At 37.2% G+C, this 19,246-nt stretch overlaps 1 protein-coding gene across 11 annotated transcripts in view; it reads right to left on the minus strand.

Annotated features, from left to right (window-relative positions):
• SCUBE1 (signal peptide, CUB domain and EGF like domain containing 1) overlaps positions 1–19,246 on the minus strand; it is a 277,291-nt gene that overhangs the window by 91,275 nt on the left and 166,770 nt on the right. For 9 of the 11 annotated variants that reach the window (XM_084505749.1, XM_084505757.1, XM_084505748.1 and 6 more), the window contains 3 exons: positions 13,912–14,037; positions 4,192–4,308; positions 1,179–1,268 (listed from right to left, as the gene is read on the minus strand). In XM_084505749.1, the coding sequence (XP_084361875.1) occupies positions 1,179–1,268; positions 4,192–4,308; positions 13,912–14,037 (333 nt within the window). The remainder of the gene's footprint in view (positions 1–1,178; positions 1,269–4,191; positions 4,309–13,911; positions 14,038–19,246) is intronic. The other 2 variants (XM_084505752.1, XM_084505751.1) reach the window with 1 other exon arrangement.

Below are 19,246 nucleotides of genomic sequence, written 5' to 3' on the forward strand. Positions count from 1 at the left end.
TTTTCCAAAGGTGGTTCTTCTAGATAGGTGAAGATGTTTACAGCCAGAGCTGAGCCTGCCAAGGGCTAGCAGGGCAGAGTGTGTTATGGGCTTACTGTTTTTAGGAAAGGAAAAAACAACCAGAAGGGAAAAGAGCAGAATCTCATCATGCCATAATCTCTTATGTGAGTGAAGAACTCCTATCTTGTAAATGATTCACTGGGTATATCTCATCAATGCTTGCTATGATTAAAACTAATAGAAATATTGTATGTGGTGTATAGGGCACCAGAATGGAAAATACAGAGTAATAAACCACTTGGAAGCCTCCAAACTGCTGGCATCATTCAGCAGTCTATGCAACCCTGTGTCCTTTGTCACATGAAAAGAATCTGGTAGAGATTCAGCCACTACCCTGTCAAGTTATCAAAAGGTCGTTCTCACTAATGGCCACAAAAGTAACATAAAGCACAAATACTAGCACAAAGGTAAGCAATGGGTTAACTAGAGAAACTAAAGAATTATCTTCATTGTCCAATGCACATCCTCATCTCTTCTACTCTCAGGCTCCACCAATACAGAAAAACAAGCCATGCTTTAGTCTTGAAAGAAGAACATAAGGAAGCTCACTAGTCACTAGGGAAAAAATCTTTCAGCGATTACTAACATAGTACACAAAGGAAATAAAATCAATTTCCAGTAATAATATTTAAATTTTTATCAAAAGTAGGCAAATTCAGTTGTTCGTTTAACACCACATATGTAATAGAACATTGTTTTATATCATCATCTACTTTTAAGTCAAAAGGCAAGTCTGCAACATGAGATTCTTTAGGAATCTTAGAGCAACACATACACACAAACACACACGATTCACATGTAAGAAGTAGCTTGCATAAGGTAAGTAAGGTTAATGGCAAAAGCTTCTTTTTATGCAGAAGAAACTGAACATTAATGCTTCAGCATTAGGAAAATAAAGTTTAAAAATGAGAAATGAAGTTGTACAACAGATGAGAACTTAACAAAATCAGTGACCTTTCAGCACAGATAAAGTCAGCTAAAAAACAAAAACAAAAAACACAAGCCAAATCAAAACCAAAAGGACCAAATGAGACCAAAAGAGAAACTCTCCCCCCGCCCCCCACGCACATACAGACAAAAGTGAGAGCACAACAAAGGAAGTGGAAGAAAAGTGTTACCCATAAGTAGCCGCCGTTTCACCCGCTTGTCCACATCAGCTACTGACGTGGCATTGTACTCAGAACTCTCAATTGCAGCCTCATCCTTCTCTAAAACACAAGTAAGGGACAAACATGGAGCAGTTGGTTAATCACAAGCCCAATTTTCCACTGCCTAAGACAGTTTCTTGGCATGGCACAGCCAAAGCCAAGAAGCAAGGCATGAAAGCACTAAATCCCCGTTAGAGAGTTAATTCCCTTAAAGACCCCAGGAAAAAAATAAAGGGAGTTTTGGGAAAGGAGGATGAAAGAGGGGGAGGAGGAAGAATGGTCAACTACAAAGTAATCAGATACATGAAGGTTGATTACTACTGGAGAACAAGGCAGCTAACATGAGTGCCCCAGAGAAGTGTTAATGATGGAAATTAAAATTCAAGGATGCTAGCTAAGCAAAAAGACAAACTGTAAAGTGATTCAGGCTAGTGGTGGCATCATGATCTGAAATTGGCAGGCAGAAGACCAAGACAAATGGAGAAAGCAAGAGTCCGGTGATGGATGGGCACGGATGCACCATAGTCTTGTACACATTGACACATCATGAAGAGAAACCAAACAACAGCATGCAAATTGAACAAAAACAACAACAAAAATAAACAAACAACAAACCAAACAAACACAAAAAAGATCAATTTGGGCAGTGCTGGTTGCCTGCTTGTCTATGAAACACTACTAGCTAAACATTCAATGCTAGAAAGGATGTTGCAAGAACAGGGTTTAGTAAACTTATAAGCATGCAGTAAGCAAGATGATGTCAGAAAAGGTCATTGTACAAGGTAGTCTCTGATGTCCTATAGGTAAGAGTTTCAGACAGCATAATGAGGACTTTGGTTATGCTTCATTAGAAATACACAGAAACAGTCAAAAGTGTGGGAAGAGGTGATCAGTAAGTGAAATAAAAATAAAGATTTCTCATACAGGAGAGCAATGGAGAAGCAACAGCTTGGTAAATAAAATGATCTATACAGAAAAGGAATTGCTTTATTAGCAAAACAAAAACCAAAATGAAAATGGGGACTTTCACATGCAGCAAACATAAAAATAAAATAAAAGGATTAGTTAAGCAAAGACAAAATATGTTATACAAAGGGTCAAAAAGTATTTATATGGGATTGCAGAAGTTTGCATTCTTGCAGTGATGCCTGGAATCTATACACCACTGAAGACAGCAAACATTGGAATCACTGAAGTGAGGAGGAGGAGGAGGCTGGCAGGTGTTTTTTTTTTTTTTTGTGGCAACACTACATAGTTGAGTAGTAACAAGAGTTGTTTTGTTTTGTTTTTAACAAGTTCTAGATGGGATCAGGCTGCAATAGAGGCTTTTGTTTGATTTTTTTTTTTTTTTTCTCTGTAAATAATTAATGAACGTCAGTTATCAGACAAGACAGGCAATCAGGAACCATCACCAGGAAGCAGGTATAAAAATGTAAAAAAATAATATTAATAAAAAAGAAGTATTCTAAGAGAAAGAACTACTTAGTGGGAAGAAAATCAGCACAGGCAGTAATATGTGACTTACATCACAAGACCAAGGAATGTAACATGAAGTTATATGTATTACATTACAAAAATGGAAAAAAAAAAAGAAAAGTAAAAAACAGGTGCAGTGCATACAGCTTTTTAAATCATTTTTTACATGCTGGATAATATAAAACATTGATCTGAGGATATTAGTGAATGCTAAGAAACAGAAAATCAATAATCCATTCAATATAACCTGCTCTCAAGGCCCTCACTCTTGCAAATTCTCTGCATCTGGAAATGCCACAGGCTTCAGGGAGGGTTATTTAAACAGAGGGACTGTAAGACTGAGTCCACTGTGTTAATCAAAAAGCTGAGAGATCCTGTAAGCTGAGACGCAGCTTGTCTACAATATAGCAAGGCAAAGACCAGTGCTGAACCTTGTTCAGCTCTGCCTCTGCCCATACAACTCTTATCCTGCCACACAATTTGTGCAATCAAATCCTTCAAAAGCAAATGAAGTTCTGTGCAGCCTCTGAGTTTTATGCCATGGATCTGATCAAGAGATCACTAAAGATAATTGACTGATTTCCATGGATTTTAGATCAAGTGCTTTGTCTTGCAGTAATGACAAAGGAGAGAAAAGATGATAAACATGTCCTTTTTTTTTTTTTTTTTTTTTTTTTTTTTTTAAAACCTCAGGAAATTACTAGGAATTCATAAGAACTTGAAATTAAACAAACAAAAAAGTCAAAAAGACCACAATACTAATGAAAGCCATTATGGATTTTAGGCTCTAGCCTGTAAGAATCTTTGAATTCTAACTTACATTGTGCAAAAATATCCCTTTTTATTTAAAAAATGCAGGGAGTAGAAAGAAACAGTGTTAAGCAAATAATATATTTTATAATCATAAATGTTTGCATAACATCTCCCAAGATGCTTTGTCTCTTGAATGGCTTTCCTACTGATAATCTAATGAAAGCATATTTGCTACAAGTGCTGTAATTTTTAGAATCATAAAAAATACATCAGGGAAGAAAGCACATCACGATGTTTCATTTTCCACAGTAACAGCTTAGAAAAACGTGACCATTTTCCTCACCTTACTTACACAAGGAAGTCTGACTCATGAAAGTGAACAGAAGAGATGAACTTTCATACTAATTATGTAATGAAACTTTCATACATAATTATGAAAGTTCTACACCTTTTCATTAAAAAAATATTAGAGTAATGAAAAGAAATAAAAGTTAAAGAAGAGTAACAAAGGGATACTTCATTAGCAAATATTTTGACAAAACACACACAAATGCTTCTCTTTATACATAGCATGATCTTTGCTGTTATGGCCAGGAACTGCTGTTACACACTTCTCTCAGCAATGATGCTAAACTCCTGGGAGATACAAACACACACATGTGCACGCACACACACACACACACACACACACCTATGTGCACATATGTATTCTATGAGGAATATGAAATAAAATGTGCTGCAGAGAAGTACTTACCAATGCAGGTTCGGCCATCTGAATGTAGGGCATACTTCTGATGACAACCACACACAGGACCAGTATCAGTGTCATCACAGGTGTGTTGGCAGCCTCCATTCCCATAGTTACAGGTTACTAATTAAGCCCCAAATGAATGTGTATATACGTATATATAAATAAAATGACAATGAAACCAATTAGTCTTAAGGGCCTTTCAGAATACAGAAGAGCAGTAACAAACCAAGACATAAGACAACATTTCATTCTTATTTGTAGTTATTTGCATTCTTTATTCTTTCTGAGCCACATTGTCTTAGTCACGCTCCTGCCTCATGCCTTACTTATTCAATCCATGAAGTGAAGAAAAGGAAGAAAGAAAAAAGAAGCATGTGCTGCTTTTCCACCAGTCTATTTTTATTAGTAATTTTAGCATGAGTGGTCAGCCAATTTCATCTCTTCCTAGCAGCTATATGCTTTTATGTACACATCTGTGATGTATGTGGCAGAAAGAAATGAGCAGTCTCCTAATACAGAGTCTATAGACAGACTTTCTCTTTTCGTTCTTCTTTACTTTCTAAGTAGAGGAAGCAGAGACCAAACAGCAAGAACAGAACCACATAAGAATTGAAATCTACTGTTTCAAGTAGTGGTCCTCCTAGAGTAGAAGAACATTTTAAATAAAGCAGTTTTTTTTTTTTTTTTCTTCCCTGAGACAAAAAATATAATGTTACTATGGCCCCACAGTGTACTGGTCTCTACTAGGGAGAAAGCATTGGAAAGGTCGCTTTTACTTACAAGCATACAGTGCAAAATTGCTTTTAGCAGTTAAAATGTTATCTATTCAAAAAAAATACTGAATATACATTAAAGCAAACATTTTTCCTGACAGGTACAGTTTTGAAGTTTACAAGAATTAATAGATTGATTTTTTGCCACTTGATGGATTTAATTTCTGACAAACTATTTTTTAAATATCAACCTGGTATACAATGGCTCTAATTTTCCCCTGTTCTGTTTAATCTTTTGCAGTCACATCGCTTGATGCTGAACAAGCCAGCTCTGAATTCACTTTATTGTCTTTATATACAGGTATTTTGGACTGGACTCTTTATGGATATATTTCTATTACCAGATACAGGGGAAATTCAATTTATGATTATATATACTTAGAAATTTCAGAGGACTTAGATATTCTGTTATGTTAGAGTAATTTAAATACTGACTGCTATTAATCAGAATGAAATTCCTCACATTGGTCTTCAGCAGAAATTTTCTCCTAGATAAGAGAGTTTATATAAGAGCCACGGTAGCAAATTGCAATATACCATAAAACTAAGATAATAGTTAACAGGATTTTAAAATTGGGGATCTAAATCTAAACTGTGCTTCTACTTAATCCAACAGAGCTGAACTCAAAATTTCCCAGTGACCTCAGTAACTCTGCTTTAACACTAGCTTCTTAAAATGAAGTAGACTGAAATTTCTAGTAATAGTATCGGTAATTGAAATATCTCACATCTGCTATGAGTGTCCCATGTGCCGAATAGTCATGCACTCTCAGTAACCACTGAAGTATTTTGCATAAAATGGAACACTTCTAGCAAAAGAAATTGAGGGAGACCACCTCACCATATCCAATAGAATTCCCATTAGATCTCTCAACAACATAGGAACCTCTAGTTTATGTGAACAGTCCTTGAAGTCTGGTTAAGGTCACAACAGAAATTGTCCCTCTCCTAAGTGAGTGTAGACCAGAGGCTTTTCTGGGTGCAAGCATTCTTGGTCCTTGACATTGTACAACCTGAACAAAATCCCTGTGATGTTGAGAGATAGTGAGAGAATAATCTCTTGGTGTAGTCAAAACAATCCCTAAGAAGATGGCCTGCCTGGATTCCTGCCTCTCCTTCCACGAATGCTAGTATTTTAGCCAACTGAAAAGAATGGCGGTGAGAAAGATGGACAGCAGCTTGATTTTTTTTTTTTTGTTTTGTTTTTTTACTGGAGCCTGACAGTGCACTAGGCTGCAAAATGGGAATTGTGGGTCCAGTCCCACCAGATAGAGGAGGGAATTAATTCAAATCATAACAATCCTATGCTTCCAGAGAATTACATTAAAAAAGCCCTCCAAGCAGCAACCACCCTCGGGCATTTCTTCTCTTTCTTCTGTTGTATAACTAACCATTGATTTGCTTTTCTGAAAAAATACCTAAAGCAAACCATTCTGCTTTGCATCAAATTGAAGCAACATTTTTTTTTTCAATACACAGTAACAATTACGCTTTTATTTTTGATGCAAAACAAAAACTTAAAATTTTTAGTCAATTCTTCCTTCTTAAAACTCCCACTTTTTCAATGCAGTTTTCCTGCTCAACATTATGCCTGTCCTCGTTCACTTCTTTTTCTCCACTCTTTGATTTGCAATTATTTTTGGTGTGTCTTTTTCTTGTGGCTCCCTCTCTATGTCACATGATGCGCAGAACAGTAACACTTTTTTGTTAATCTGGGAGTAGATGTAATACTGTTTTACAGCCTAACTGAAAGGTACAGTTACAGGCAGAGGATGTTTGAAATCAGGTGGCTGCAGGCTGACTGCAAATGTGAGCTGCTCTTCTGGCTGGCTGTGTCTGGGATGTGATCAGCCACGGGCTGTGAGTGGTGCAGAAGGCAACTGCTTGCAGTATTCATGGTAAAGGGTGCACACTGGCAGAGCTAATTCAAGGCAAGGTAATTTTCATTTACCTATCTTCCCCTCCTTCTCAACCCTGCATGCCTCTTGGACTACTCAGAGATTCATTCAATGTTTCCACTCCTGTTGGACTGCAGTGCCATCACAAATTAACTTAAAGGTGCTGTTTATGCCAGATACTTAAATACATATATAACCAACAATTTTTTTTTTTAACTATTTTAAAGTGCAATCAGCAACAATGTGTACACTTCAGACAACTTGACTGCAGTGCAGTCAAAAAACTAAAAACCTCCACTCAAGTCTAAAAACCTCCACTGGAAGAGATGAAAGTATCTTAACACAGTTGCTCTGATCTACATAACATAATGGACTTTTCCTTACATTTGTCTGATGCTGTTTATAGTACATCCTGCAGAATCACACACTTGTTTTATACTTTCCTTGTATACTGAAGTTAGAGGAATACTGGTTCCTGCTCTACCCACTAAGTTAACGTACGATTTAGGTCAGTTCCTTTTACTGTCTCTTACAAATATTTGTAAATCATGAAAAATACTTAAGAGCAAAGGGACATCCAGATTGACTCCATTTTTATCAGAAAGCATTAAAGCAAATTCATGAGAAAAAAGTGTTCTTTTAAAAATTATTTCTTACAAATTTGGACTCTACAGCTATGCAACAGACTATGTGTGTGTTCATTAAGTTTGTGGCATTGAAGAGGCAAACGAAAAAGGACAAAATGGTAACTTCTGATGGACACAGATTATCTTCAAACACTATAAATCAAGTTAAAAGGATATAAAATACTAAGTAATGTTTTATTTTGTTTTACCAAAAGAGAGTATACATATATCTATTAGAATTCAGATACACTGATCCCCACATTGCAGATTTAAAACCTGAATGACACTACTGCTTTTGACACTGCATCAGCATTCACATGTATCTTAAGTGCAATCAAGATGCTGGACTTGTTCTCTTAGTATTTATGTCATGGTAATTAAAATATGTGATACAGATAGAGTTTTTTGAATATCTTATAGGCCAAATGGCTTTTCCATTTGTGGGGAAATACTCTATACATTTGGCTTAGAGAAGAGGAGGCTGAGGGGAGGCCTCATGGTGGTCTGCATCTTCCTCATGAGGGGAGTGGAGGGGCAAGTGCTGAGCTTTGCTCTCTGGCGACAGTGACAGGACCCAAGAGAATGGCATGGAGCTGTGACAGGGGAGGATTGCGCTGAGTGTTAGGGAAAGGTACTGCACCCTGAGGGTGGTTGGGCACTGGGACAGGCTCCCCAGGGCAGTGGTCATGGCATTGTGCCTGCCAGAGTTCAAGAAGCATTTGGACAATGCTCTCTTGGGTTGGCCCTGTGTGGAGCCAGGAGTTCCAGGAGTTGGAGTTCATGATCATTGTGGGTCCCTTCCAACCCAGGATATTTTATGACTCTATGTTTCTATGAAAACTAATACCAGATAGAGAAGGCTTTGCTCACATCTGCTATTAACATGAGCAGAAACAACATATAAGCCCTTCAGAGATACACGCCATTTATAAGACATGGCTAATGCTGGTGGCCAAGTTACCGGTCTGTTCTCCCAACATTCTACTGTGAATTAAGAGCTATCCTGAGCCAAAGCCATAATACCAGTGTTTCAGACTGCATTCAAACAAGATTTACTCTTTTCATTGACTATCACGCTTGGGCTCCTGAAATGGCCAGCCACCCTTCAGGGCCTGCAGGCAGGCTGCATGGCATGATCTCCCAAACTATCCACCTGCCTCTGCGTAACAGCAGAATTTACTCTGTTTGGTTGGGCTATGCTAAGCAATCCTGAGCTTTGCATTTGGGCCAGTGCTTACATCCATAGACTAGTCTTGAAATGACATTTTGATGATGAAGAACAAGAGATTACTGTTTGGATGACAAATGACACATTAAAGAAAAAAAGAAATTGTGCTGTGCATATTCCACTAAATAAAGGTATTTTCTACCTTCCATGTTAAAACACCTGGAACACCTTTCCAGTGCTTCTCTGAACTTTGGTATCATTTTTTTTCTGGTCTCTTCCGTCTCTTCCATCTGTCATGCCCATGATAAGGAACATTTGGAAAATGTATGGACAAATATTGAATCTAGTATTTAGTACCCACTAACCCCCAAAACTTCCTAAGACAATGATCTCCTCATCTTGTATATGTGTAGATGAGGTATATACCATGGCTCAGATGTCACAAAATTTGCAGCAAATTTTGTTTTTGCAATAGACTATGTGAAAACATGGCTTTCTCAGATAGATCAAACCAGTGTATTGCAGTTCCAGATAAATTAAAAATTGCAGTGTTTTTTAACTAAATTGGACATTGAATATATAATTAATATATAATTTATATAAACACACGGACATCTCTATCTATGCGATAAAGCTATGAATGCAACACTGTTTCCACTATCTGTTCTAGTATGGCCTTACATTTTTAACATTCCGAAGATCTTTGTACTGACAGCAAATAGCTGAAACTGTCAGCAGAAGCTGAAAAGCTGCCACTAGGCCTAGGTGGGAGGGCATTTTATTGCAAACATACTAGACAGGATTTTTGGAATTACTTAGCACTAGCCCTCCTCTTCACTTATTATAGGAGGAGGTTGGTAGAAATAACTGTAGTTAGGTTTATCTAGTATTCTTCATTAAAAGACTCAGCTTCCACTTGATTATAACTCTGCCAGCATTATTTCTTTTAGGTTACGACTTGCATGAATGTGTAACTGCTTTAGGTTTCTTCATACTTCCTCAAGTTCCAGCAAAAATGATCCAGGTAACTAACAAAAAATGCCTTGATTTGTCCATATTTGGGGAAAAAAAAATCTTCTCTTTATCAAAAAGCTATGCTATCATGCATAGGCATAAGACCTTAAAATATATACAGATTTAGACAGTAGAGGTTATTTCCAATGTTTTTCCACTGTAATCTGGAACCAAATTCACTATGCGTAAGTCTTATCTTTATGCTGCCAATGAGTACCCATTAAAATCACTGACAAAGCATATTCTTCTTCTAATGGCATCTAAGCACAGAAGATGATAGTTTACTACTGTTTTGGATCTAAAGGATGTAGCTTTGCTGAGAAATTACGTATGGTTCTGCCTGGTGCATTTCTAGATGGCCTTCTGACATCACTTCCAGCCTCAATACTTCTGTATTTTCCTAGGGTAGCAACTGAGAAGCTACATGTTTAAAATTAACATTAGTTGTTAGACACTGGAACAGGCTGCCCAGGGAAGTGGTGGAGTCACCATCCCTGGAAGTCTTTAAAAGACGTTTAGATGTAGAGTTTAGGGATATGGTTTAGTGGGGATTGTTAGCGTTAGGTAGAGGTTGGACTTGATGATCTTGAGGTCTCTTCCAACCTAGAAATTGTGTGATTCTGTGATTAAGAAAACACTACTGTTGCAATATTAAGCATTCAAAAGCTAAAAAATACCAGACTTTTGGTGCACAGACTTATTGTATCATGATAACCATCCTTATTGACAAATGCAGACAACATTTCTGTCTTTTCAGTGCACAGGTGGGAAAGTCAGGTCTGTGGAAACAGCTGGAGAATCCTTGCCTCACTGCCAAGAGAGGATGGTCTTTTGATGCAGTGATAACAGCCCATAAAACTCTCAATTTCTGCCCTTGTAATGGAAATCCTACTTAGTGCTTGGCAATCCACAAATATTTCATCTATTACAGGCTTCTAGTATAATAATCATTTCTCCATGGCATTTGAGACTACAATGGAAGCCATTGGGGGCTTGGCTTTGACCATACTAAGTGCTATAAATGCAGAACTGTGTTCTGGGATGTCTTGGTTTCAGCTAGGATAGAGTTAACTTTCCTCCTAGTAGCTAGTAGGGTGTCATCTTTTGGATTTAGGATGAGAAGAATGTTGATAACACACTGATGTTTTAATTGCTGCAGAGCAGTGCTTATACTAAGCCAACGACTTTTCAGCTTCTAGCTCTGTTTTGCCAGTGGGCAGGCTGGGGGTGCAGCAGGAGCTGGGAGGGGACAGACCCAGGACAGCTGACCCAAACTGGCCAAAGGGGTATTCCATACCATCTGATGTCATGCCGAACATATATATATATATATATATATATATATATATATATATATACACAATATTTAACAATTTAACAATATTATATATATATATATATATACACATACACAGGGGTGGCTGGCCGGGGGGGACAACTCAGGGATAGGCTGGGCGTCAGTCAGTGGGTGGCGAGCAATTGCATTGTGCATCACTTGTTTTATATACATTATTATTAGTAGTACTATTATCATTTTTATTTTATTTTATTTTATTTTATTTTATTTTATTTTATTTTATTTTATTTTATTTTATTTTATTTTATTTTATTTTCTGTCCTAATAAACTGTCTCTATCTCAACCCTCAGGCTTCATTTTCCTGATTTTCTCCCCCATCCCAAAGAGGGATGGGGGAGGGTGAATGAATGGCTGTGTGGTGCTTAGCTGCCAAACAGTTTAAACCACAACATGGCTGTTTCTGGTTAATCACCTATCACAACTAAATGACTTTGACATTAACACCTTTACATTATTCTCCCATTTGTAAGATAGGCAAAACAGTACTTTTTAACTTCACAATAATGTTCTGAAAGTATATTAACAATGCCTATGGAGCGCTCTGATATTACTGTAATGAGTATCATGGGAAAATCCATGAGGAAATTTAAAATCTTATGTTCAGAATAGCTTTTGAACACTGTGCAGCAAGCAAGGCATAACAATGAGTTATGAAGGAGAGGAAACTATTGAATGAAAGCCTATTTAATGAGCACTGACCATGACATACACTGAATGAAGCAAGACACCAATAGTGATTGCCTTATTAGTATGGAATGATATGACGAGGTGATGTGTGATCATGTAATTAGGATGTAATGACAGTCATGTAATGCCTGCATTAAAAGCTGGGAGCCTTTCTTCCATTTTTTTATGTTTTCTAATTTCTTTTATTTATTTATTTTTTTTTGACTGAAAAACATGCCACATTAGAGTGGACTTGGGCCAATTCTGAAAATTTCTCTCAGTATTCTGATTCATTGGCAAAGTAACTGATAAAAAATCACCTATTGACACATTGGTTTTCTGTCATCTCCTCACATAAACAAACAAACAAACATGGAAGAAAGCTCTGACAAACACTGAAAGGCACAGTTTCATGGACCATTATAAACCAGAATACTTGAGAGGGACAGACAGTATATCAGACACTACCAGTCTGTATCCCTGTATACCAGGGGTATAGACCTAGTCCAGACTGCCAAGGGGCAAGTATCTCTTCTTTAGTTCTTCTTCATGTATGCAATAATTGCAAAGTTTCAGTTCAGGATTTAAGTTAATTCCACTGAAATGCTTAGTTGCAATTTTTTTTTTTTTTTAAATGTCAAGATTTTGTTTCAGTACTAAACCTTTATAAATAGTCTTCCGTAATCTCACAACTGTTGTCTTCGGCTATCTGGCTACAATTTTAGGTATCTTTGCATATGGAAGGGCTAGTAGTAAGACTATTTTAAGCAATACTCTGGAACATATTTGCAGAATGTGCTGTGATTTTACGGGTTGGTGTATTCTGCAGCAAGATCTGTGGCCTTGAAAAACTCTGTGTTCCTACACAGAGGCTTGTCAGCAAAAGTTCTTTATAAATCAAACTAACATTTGAACACCACAGGGCAATGAATAAATTCAAGTATTTTAATCTATTAAACTTTGAGGCATTTAGAAATATCTTTCCAGAAGAGGCCCTATTTCTCCTGTCATCATCTCACTATGAAAAAGGATAATATAATTCTTAAGGAATGTACGAATTCGTGGAAACAAATAATAAACAGTATAAATAAACATCCTCTCCAACTTAACCAATGTAGCTGATCTTGCACTGCAATTAACAGCATGCAATGTTTGCTTCTAATAAACACTGGGAAAGAAAATGACCATAGAGGCATTTTTTTCTCTGTGTTTTTGCCATTGGCCTTGTGTAGCCTCACAAGCATTGAGAAGCAATCAGACTGTACAGTATCCTGTGGGACTTCTTGATCACATTCAAAGGTGATTCTTTTGAATTCATACTTAGGAACAAGTATTATCTAAGCTTGTTTAAACAGTGGAGATCTCAGGTAGAAAAAAGCTGGAGTGGAAGAAAAGGTAGCACAAAAATACTGGCCCTATTCAAAGTACAAAATGTGTTTTATTCATTTTATTCATTAATCATTTTATTGCACTATTTTATTTATTTATTTATTTATTTATTTATTCTCTCACAAAGCTACCAGCTAGGAAAGGAAGCTATTGGAGTCAGACCTAACACTCACTGAAGCCATAAGAAAGACTCCCATGCACTTCAGAAGCTTTCAGATGAAGATGTTATAGAGGGTCAATTATTTTAACCTATACAGAACAATTCTAGCTTCCAATTTTGTGGGCTGATGAACATCTTCAGTATCTCAGCTTCTACAATACATCACTAATAGTACATTTGATACTGCTGAGTTATATCAGTAAAAGTGGCCTGTATGCAGTGGAATCAGCAGTAGAGCAAACATTCCTGTCATTTAAAAAAGAGGATTTAACATTGATAGTTTGATGGCTGTAACAGATTTATCATTAAACCTATTAGTACATTTATCAATGTATCCATCATTGTGGACCTCCAAAAGCTAGAATTTTCTATGCACTTGTTTGTTTGTTTTGCTTTACAAGGAAAATCTAGATTAAATTATCTATCACATCCTGCATTCATAGGAAGATACAGAAGTTGATAACACTTTGCTAACAGGCTCACTGCCAAAGTTCTGTTATTTGATCCCTCTTATCCAAACCCAAGTAAACCTTTGACAGAAAAAACACACTACTAAAATTACAAATCACCTTTGGCCAAAACAAAGTTGATTTCTTGAATTCTGGAAAATAACAACAATGAAGAAAATAAGACATTTGTGGGCATTTGAAATTTAATCTTTATCTACCTACATTTGCAGTCCTTCTGGTTTTTGGCAAGTTCAAAGCCAGGCCTACATTCACAGGCAACCCCACCTTTGGGTGTCTCCCGGCAGATGTGTGCACACCCATGATCTTTGTTCATACAGTTCATACCCTCTGTAAAAGAAAGAAAGAAGAATAGAAAATATTAGTACTGAAATAAACTTGCAAAATGATTATCACCAATTATACACATCCTGTCCTTCATTGTCATTGTAATCTTAATTTTGCATCTGGACCATGTTCCACAAGGCAAAAAAATGCAGCTGAAAAGACATATACAATCAACAAAACAGTGTAATGAATGACAAAATAACCAATCCTATGATCAACTGCAGCTCTATTTCACGCTTAACACATTACAGTAATGTATATTTTGAGCATGGATTCACAAAGGGGAAGTCATGCTTAACCAGCCTGATAAACTTATACAATGAAATGACTTGATTGGTAGATGAGGGGAGAGTGGCTGATATTGTCTACCTGGACTTAGAAACGTAGAATCATAGAATATCCTGGGGATTGGAAGGGACCCAATAAGGATCATTGAGTCCAACTCCTGGCTCTACACAGGACCAACCCAAAAAACAGACCCTATGTCTGATAGAGTTGTCCAAATACTTCTTGAAATCTGGCAGGCTCAGTGCCATGACCCTAACTTTCCACACTTATAAAATTGCAGAATCTATTTTCCAAATTCAAATATAAGTATTTGAAAAATGAAAAGAGAATGGAAAATGCATGTAGGATTGGCTGTTTTTATTTATATCTTTATAAAAATTCTCATTTCAAAAGGAAAAGACAGATATGAGAAATTTGGCAGTATACTGAGGCTAGTGGTATATACATGTACCTTCCTTGGGGTATACTCAGTGAGCATTGCTATAGAATATAGGGTGTTTTTCTGCATGTAGAAACCCATTACTTTTGATCTCCCTATTGAATCTCCATATTCTAATTTTTCATGAAAATATAATGGATTAAAAGGATACTTCAGGATACTCCAGGAAGTTGTCTGTGCAACTGGTGATTATAAGAGTTCAATAACTAAGCTCACAGCTATTTGTTTTATGAATAAATGTAACGATTGTTAATGCCTGGTTCATTTTCATTTGCCTGTTAATGTGCTGTATACTCTGTCACACACAAAATCTGTTTTTCAGATGATGCATCCACCAAAACTTATATCTAAGCATTTTTGGTTGGATTTCTTTGCTCTTTGCCATACAACTCAATTATCTCTGTTATCCACAGTAAGTGCAGGCAATCTTCAACAAACCTGCTACTCCTTTTCTCTTTGACTACATTAATTTCTTAGTCATCTTAAGTCCAATTTTAGCTTTCTGAACTATACAAGTGATTTAGATATTTAATGTGCCTGATGTTCTTAGAGGTTTTCATTACCATGTTAATTCAAATCCCACATATTCACAGAAATATTTAACTCAGTCCTTGTGGGTCAGCATCTAGCATTCCTAGTGTGAAGGAAGGTCAGCTAAATCTGCATTACAAAGCCTTCCCAGTGTTCCCCTTGGGTTTCTGACCTGGAAAGGAGAGATGAATTCTCTTAGAGTATCACTGCCCGAGATTTCACAACGTAACTCGGCTTACTACCATGAAAACAACATGTATTCCCCAAAACACTGGTGAATGGAGGATCACTGTAGACTCAGCAGCTTGTCTGCCACTTTGTACCATGGCTATTTCTACCTATTAAAGGCCAATTTTGCAAAACAACTCAAATGGAAAATGTTCAAGCTAAACTGACAGTGATGATGTATTATAAATATTTTATTATTTATTTATTTTTTTTTTTTTCCAGGGCTGTTGCAAGGTTTTTGCTTCCAAAGGTGGAAACAACCTCTGTGTTCCCTTTTCATTCTTAAAGAAGTCACATGAACACATCTGCCACCTCCGGTATCTACACGCACAGCCTTTGCATTTAGGCTGATCTCACACTATCAAATCAAATACTTCAAACCAAGTATTGAGATTTTATTACAAACTTTTATGACAAACTCAGCATAGAGAATAGTTTTTAATCAAACATAAGGAAGAGGTTCTTCACTGAGAGGGTGGTCGCACACAGTGAAGCAGTCACTGCACCAAGCCTGTTTGAATTTAAAAAGCAATTGGACTGTGCACTTAGTCACATGGTCTAAACTTTTGGGTAGACCTGTGCAGTGCCAGGAGTTGGACTTGATGATCCTTATGGGTCCCTTCCGACTCAGGATGTTCTATGATTCTATGATAAATGAAAGGATTAGCATGTAAAACAGTTACTAATAAAATTTGTGTACAAAATTTGAAGAAGGAAATGTTCCAGAAAGTAAGATTGGCTCAGGTTGACAGAAGCTAACAGCTTCAGAAGTTATTTGCACTGCCTGACTTTACTTCAGAAAGGTTATATTAGCAGAACAATGAAAAACACATCACCAGTAAGACTGGGTAGGTTAGTTGATCTCCCCTATAAAAAAAATCAGAATCTTAAAACTCAACGTATGAAAATCAACATCATAAACAAATTATTTCTCTCTAAGCTGTGTTAGCATGGATGAGTATAAAAACTTGTCAAAGCGCAAAATTCTTTGCAAACTGTAGCCTGCACAAGAGATGCTATTGAAGATATAATACACACCATACTATACTATACTATACTATACGCATGATACTGTACTCTGCCATCCCATACATAAAAGTGAGGTATGAATGTTGTATATGGATGAACAGATATAAGAAACCTGGGAACAGCCTTTTTGAAAGTTTTGAGGCATTTTATAATCCCTTTCTCTAAACTGCTACCAACAAAGGATTTCAAACACAATGTGTTTGACAAACTACATTCCTGCATACTACACTATGTTCAGAAAAGGATCTGGGAAAGATACCACATGCCCGATTGAGTCACATTGCTGAGGCAATGAGAAGAGAGGAAATAGAGAGATGAAAGAAGATATTTAATGGCCCAGAAGTGTAATGAAGCAAGTGATTTTCAGTGTTTACTTACAGATACTGAATATCTGCCATTGTTAAAATCACTTGGGAAGTGAGAAATTATACACTACTAATAATATTGGGAAAAGCTATGATTAGAATTATTACATCTTGAAACTAAAGTGAAAGGCAAAGCAGGTTTTTATTCTAGTATTTGTGTGTATGGCCACAATATTTCAGTTATTTTCTTACTCATTTCAATTATTGTATTCATCAGGTACTTGGAGCTGTACAAAAGCTATTTCAGTTTAGCTGGAGAACACCATTAAAATCTCCTAAACCAGAGAATCATTATTTCAGAAAATTGAAGTTTTTATGGTGAAATATAACACCGTTATTTTTCAGAGCAGGAACTTATCCACAAGCTTCTCATTTATATTTTAGTATTTTTCAAATTCCTAAGAACTAAATTAAAAAGAAATTCTGAACAAAATTTTGATTAGAACTTACAAAACATTTATATAAAAATGCAGCAAGGAAATACTTAGGCTTGTTTAAAAAATATTGTCTTAAACAAATTCATGCTAATTTGCAAATAGTTTTAATTGTTCCAAATTTCAGATTTTCAGCAAATGCAGCATTTGGCCAGATGCCTTCTGCATCAATCTGCATACACAAATGATTTATGAATCACTGTTGAGACGTAAGATTTACCCTTTTTTGAAGAACTGGCCCTTCAACCAATACTGAATCTTTTATGACATTGCATATAAATCAAACTTAAAAAAAAAAAAAAAAACAAAAAAAAAACCACTACTTTCCAAACGCTAGTTTACTTGCTATACAAATGCATGCAAGTAGGAGAGAAAAATGCTCCTAGAATTACTTTGCCAGATATTCCCTTTAGCAAGATACGGTCTAAAATGTCTAATGTAGTACAAATACATAAACACAACACATATTTTCCTATACTGGAACTGGGTAGATTGCACTGCTAGTAGTAGAACAGCTGGTCTTTTGACAGTACTTCATTGCACTATTATAGAAGTAGTAACTGAAGTGTGAACAGGCACTCCGGGCCTGTTCAGCCTGGAGAAGAGGAGGCTGAGGGGAGACCTCATCACAGTCTACAACTTCCTCGTAAGGGGGTGTCGAGAGGCAGGAGACCTTTTCTCCATTAACACCAGTGACAGGACCCGCGGGAACAGGGTTAAGCTGAGGCAGGGGAAATTTAGGCTTGACATCAGGAGGGGGTTCTTCACAGAGAGGGTGGTTGCACACTGGAACAGGCTCCCCAGGGAAGTGGTCACTGCACCGAGCCTGTCTGAATTTAAGAAGAGATTGGACTGTGCACTTAGTCACATGGTCTGAACTTTTGGGTAGACCTGTGCGGTGTCAAGAGTTGGACTTGATGATCCTTAAGGGTCCCTTCCAACTCAGGATATTCTATGATTCTATGATTCTATGATAAAATGTCTGAGTTATCATTTCCCCTCACTATCACCTCCTGAGAAACAAAGTTTTGCCTTATTTTAGTTCATCTTCAGTAGCTACCTAATGTTCCCATACTTTTACCTAGGGACCCACGAGTGTGAATAAAAGCACGGAAAAAGCATCTTAGTGCCTGCCTCGGTGTTCAGCATCCCTTGGCCTCACAAAAAAAAGGGCAACTGAAAGAGGAGGTGAGGAACATGTGTCCAGACCCACTGGCACTGTCATGTGCAGGGAGACAGGAAGCTCCTCTCCTGGGTGATGGGCAGTGCACAGCTAGAGCAAAAATGCTGTGTTCCCTCTGGGGGTAAGTGGAACAATGAAGGATGACAAACAGCTTGATTTGTAGAGATGTGTGGAAAACTAGTCATTCAAGTAAAAAACATCATCACTGAATAACTGAGAGGGATTCTATTTTTCATTTAAATGTGTTTGAAGCTTTTCTCTTCATCATCATAAGCCCCAAGTCAGCAAAGAGGCCCTAGCTCCAAGAGGAGCACCCTGTGCCTCACATGTCACTCCTTCCTAGAGTTGACAACCCATTGCAGGTCCAAAGAAGAGAGGGGAAATACCTGTGGAACTATCCTAGCCCTTTCCCAAGACAGTACAGGATTATGTCTAGAGCACTTTTACCCCAGTATGCTGCACAGCCTGGACCAAGGAACAGACAATGGATCTTTTACCCTACCCTTGACCAAAATGTATTTGCAAAACTTTATCTTCTACTACACAGCTTTCATAGAATCATGAAATCACAGAATGGTTTGGGTTGGAAGGGACCTCAAAGACCACCTGGTTCCAACCCCCCTGCAATGGGCAGGGACACTTCTCACTAAACCAGGTCACACAAAGCCCCATCTAACCTGACCTTGAACACTTCCACGGATAGGGCATCCACAGT

This window comes from Aythya ferina, assembly GCF_964211825.1.
Source record: "Aythya ferina genome assembly, chromosome: 1".
Taxonomy (NCBI): domain Eukaryota; kingdom Metazoa; phylum Chordata; class Aves; order Anseriformes; family Anatidae; genus Aythya; species Aythya ferina.